At 50.6% G+C, this 3928-nt stretch overlaps 1 protein-coding gene across 1 annotated transcript; it reads left to right on the top strand.

Moving 5' to 3' along the window:
• Positions 1-241: 241 nt before the first annotated feature.
• On the top strand, positions 242-1567 carry MOS (MOS proto-oncogene, serine/threonine kinase). Its single transcript, XM_027560620.1, has one exon. The coding sequence runs from the start codon at positions 439-441 to the stop codon at positions 1459-1461; it is 1023 nt and encodes a 340-aa protein (XP_027416421.1). The 5' UTR covers positions 242-438; the 3' UTR covers positions 1462-1567.
• The last annotated feature ends 2361 nt before the right edge of the window (positions 1568-3928 follow it).

Here is a 3928-nt window from a genome sequence, read left to right as displayed (position 1 = left end):
TTTCATTGCACTATTGTGATCTGAGGACCGATGACGCCCAGTGGATGAGACTTGGAGGGGGAGGGGTGGGGGGAAGCCTACTTTATAATAATTAAAGAACTTGTAGAAGAGGGGTGATTCCTGGGGCAAGTCCAACTGTTTATCCGGTGAACCCTCTTCCAGGGCTTGTTTTATAAGAATTCACTGTAAGTGCCCAAGGGAAATGCCTTCATCTGAATGGGGTTGTGGTGCTGCCTGCGTTCAGATGGTTTCCCCAGCTGATAAAAGTCCTCGCTAAGGAATCGCACAGATGTGGCTCCTTTGGGGAAGATGAAGGCAGAGGAGACAAACAACGGGGTGGAGCGCAGGGGCAGCCTCCAGTGATGCCTGCAGGCCGGCGGGGTCCCCTGTTCCAGGCCGGCTCACCTGCGCCCCCGCGGGGTCCGCGCTGCAGGAGAGATGCCCTCGCCCCTCCCGCGGCGCCCTCACCTGCCCGGCGACCTCTCGCCGTCGTCGGGGGACTCGCGGCCCTGCAGCAGCCCCTGCGAACTCTTGGGTCGCATCCCGCCGCGGGCCCGGCGCCTCCGGCGCCGGCTGGCCTGGTGTTCCATCGACTGGGAGCAGGTGTGTCTGCTACGGAGGCTGGGCGCGGGTGGCTTTGGCTCGGTGTACGAGGCCACCTACCACGGCGTGCGCGTGGCCGTCAAGCAGGTGAGCCGGTGCTCCAAGAACCCGCGGGCGTCAAGGCGCAGCTTCTGGGCCGAGCTCAACGCGGCCCGGCTGTGCCATGCTAACATCGTGCGCGTGCTGGCGGCCAGCACGCACCCGCCCCCGGGTTTTGACAGCCTGGGGACTGTCATCATGGAGTTCGGGGGCAATATCACCTTGCACCAGGTCATCTACGGCCCCACCGGCTGCCCCGGGGACTCAGGCATGCAGCTGGGCTTGGAGAGGTGTCTAAAGTACTCCCTAGACGTGGTCAGCGGCCTGCTGTTCCTCCACGCGCAAAGCATTGTGCACTTGGACCTCAAGCCGGCCAACATCCTCATCAGTGAGCAGGACGTCTGCAAGATCGGGGACTTCGGCTGCTCCGCGAGGCTGGATGACCTGCGGAGCCCGCGAACGCCTCACCACCTGGGTGGCACCTACACTCACCGAGCCCCGGAGCTCCTCAAAGGAGAGCCTGTTACACCCAAGGCCGACATCTACTCCTTCGCCATCACCCTCTGGCAGATGAGCACGCGGGAGGCGCCCTTCTCGGGGGAGCGGCAGCACGTGCTCTACGCCGTGGTGGCCTACCACCTCCGGCCCGCCCTCCGGGCACCCATCTTCACCGACTCGGTCCCCAGGAAGACGCTGGCGGGCATTGTCCAGCGCTGCTGGGCGGCCCTTGCTCCCGAGAGGCCGAGCGCAGAACTTCTCTTGGGGGACCTCCACGCTTTGAAAGAGGAGCTGGGAGGACTCGAGACTGGATCCAGATAAGCGTCTGTCTTTGTTTCTGATCGTTTTTAACGAAGTGAAGATTTAGCGGGGGAAAAAATCATATAGGTAGGATGGATTTTTAGAAAATAAAGTCCCTAAAAAACTCCCTTTATCTCGAATGCTTTTTCTAAGACAAACCGTAGAGTGGTCGTGGTGCTCTTTGTCGTTATTTAGTCGCGAAGTCGTGTCCGACTCTTTTGCTACCTCATGGACTACAGCCGGCCAGGCTCCTCTGTCCATGGGCTTCTCCAGGCAAGAATACTGGAGTGGGTTGCCATGCCCTCCTCCAGGCAGTAACAGGTATTCCTGAATAAATTGTAAAAAAAAAAAAAAAGAAAGAAAAATAGTTGTCTGCAACCCCAACAAAGAGGACAGCAGCTCATAACTCTTGTTTTCATTTAAATGGCTATTCTTTGTATTTGTTGTTGTTGTTGAGTCCCTAAGTAGTGTCTGACTCTTTGCTGACCCCATGGACTGTAGGCCACCAGGCTCCCCTATCCATGGGATTTCCTAGGCAAGAATACTGGAGTGGGTAGTCATTTCCTCCTCTAGGGGATCTTCCTAATCTTCTGGACCCAGGGATGGAATCAGGGTCTCCTGCATTGGCAGCCAGATTCTTTATGGCTGAGCCACCAGAGAAGCCCCCTGGTGGTTCTAGGACCTACCTTATCTCTTTACAGGGTTATGTTTTGCTTTCACAGCTACTGTGCTTACTGTAACAGTTCCATGGTACTGCACTTTTTCAGATTTGTTATTTGTAAAACCAGGTTTTCCAAAACAGAACTGAATTAGAAAATGCCAAAATTTTTGATACTCAAATAACATGCTCCATACCCACCACCTAAATTTAAACTACTAATAGTTAATTTTGTTCCCATACTACATAAGTGAACACATTTTTTTTTAAAAAGATTAATTTTCCTTCCTCCTCCAAAAACTTACTTGTTTCTAATGACCTTCACACATACAACTCTCAAACTGAGATAAATTTAGTTTTGTAGGAATAATATGTTAAATGATTTCTTGTGATATTTTGAACTTGTATAATTTTGCTAAAATACTTCTGAACTGGGTCCCTTTTCCAGTTATCTGCATGAGACAACAAGGAAAGATTACACGATGTGAGAAGAAATAATAACCTTGAGAAATAGTAAAATTTAACATTGGGATGGAGGAAAGCAGACAAGGAGAACCAGATTCCCATCCTAGAAATCAAGGCCATGGTTGCTGGTAGATGGATTTAGAACAATGAGGTGACTGAACCCGGTTTTTAGGGCAAAGTTGACTTCTGTTCAGCAACAACACTTTCAGCAAGGGCTTTAGGTAGGAGCTACTGCTGTTCAGTAGCTAAGTTGGGTTCAACACTTTGCGATCCCATGGACTGCAGCACGCCAGGCTTCCCTGTCCTTCACTGTCTCCCAGAGTTCACTCAAACTCATATCCATTGGGTCAGTGATGCTATCCAACCATCTCATCCTTTGCCACCCACTTCTCCTCTTGCCCTCAGTCTTTCCCAGCATCAGGGTCTTTTCCAATGAGTTGGCTCTTTGCATCAGATGGCCAACGTATTGGAGCTTCAGCATAAGTCCTTCTAATGAATATTCAGAGTTGATTTCCTTTAGGATTGCCTGGTTTGAGCTCCTTGCAATCCAAAGGACTCTCAAGAGTCTTCTCCAACACCACAGTTCAAAAGCATCAATTCTTTGGCGCTTAGTGTTCTTTATGGTCCAACTCTTACACCCATACATGACTAATGGGAAAACCATAGCTGTAACTATATGGACCTTTGTCGGCAAAGTGATGTCTCTATGATGTAGGAGCTGTGCTTGGTCTTTAAAGAATGAAGTGACTGGATGAGGTCATTAGGACAAAGTTGACTTGCCTTTAACAACACCACTTTAAGCAACAGCTTGATACAGAAGCTATGCTTGGATTGTTGAGGCAGAAGGGAGAAGCAGAAACCTTAAGAGGGGGTGAGATGCACAGAAGTGTTTTGCGATTGCTGGTTTGGTTGACTTTACTTTTAGGATAAAAGAAGTGAGTTTATCTGTGAAAGAAGCAAGAGGAGACAGTGATGACCGGTGAGGTTTTAAGAACTTGTGTAAGAAATGAAAAGGAATGCCAGAGGAAATAGACTGTGGCCTTGGAGAGGAAGAATGTCTCTTTTTGGATGTGGGCAGAGGGCAGGACAACTGCCACCACAGATGAGACTTTAAGCAGGAGGAAGAGGGACTGGGGAGGTTCGCATCTTTGGATTTCCACTTTCTTCTGTTAAGAGAGATTGAGAGTAGGGGGTCCACAGTGTGAGGTGATGGGTTAGAACCATTCTCCAGGGAAGCAAAAGGGAGCTGTCTATGACTGCATGGTATTGGTCCAGTGCTCTGGGCTCTGTCTACAAAGCTGGGGACAAACCAGCCACAGACCCATACCAACAAAAGCTTCCCTCTGTGCATGGTAGCAACAGGAG

The sequence above is a fragment of the Bos indicus x Bos taurus genome, chromosome 14, assembly GCF_003369695.1.
Source record: "Bos indicus x Bos taurus breed Angus x Brahman F1 hybrid chromosome 14, Bos_hybrid_MaternalHap_v2.0, whole genome shotgun sequence".
NCBI classification, from domain to species: Eukaryota; Metazoa; Chordata; class Mammalia; order Artiodactyla; family Bovidae; genus Bos; species Bos indicus x Bos taurus.
The sequence above is the reverse complement of the archived record's forward strand: the minus strand, read 5'-3'. Positions and strand labels throughout refer to the sequence as shown.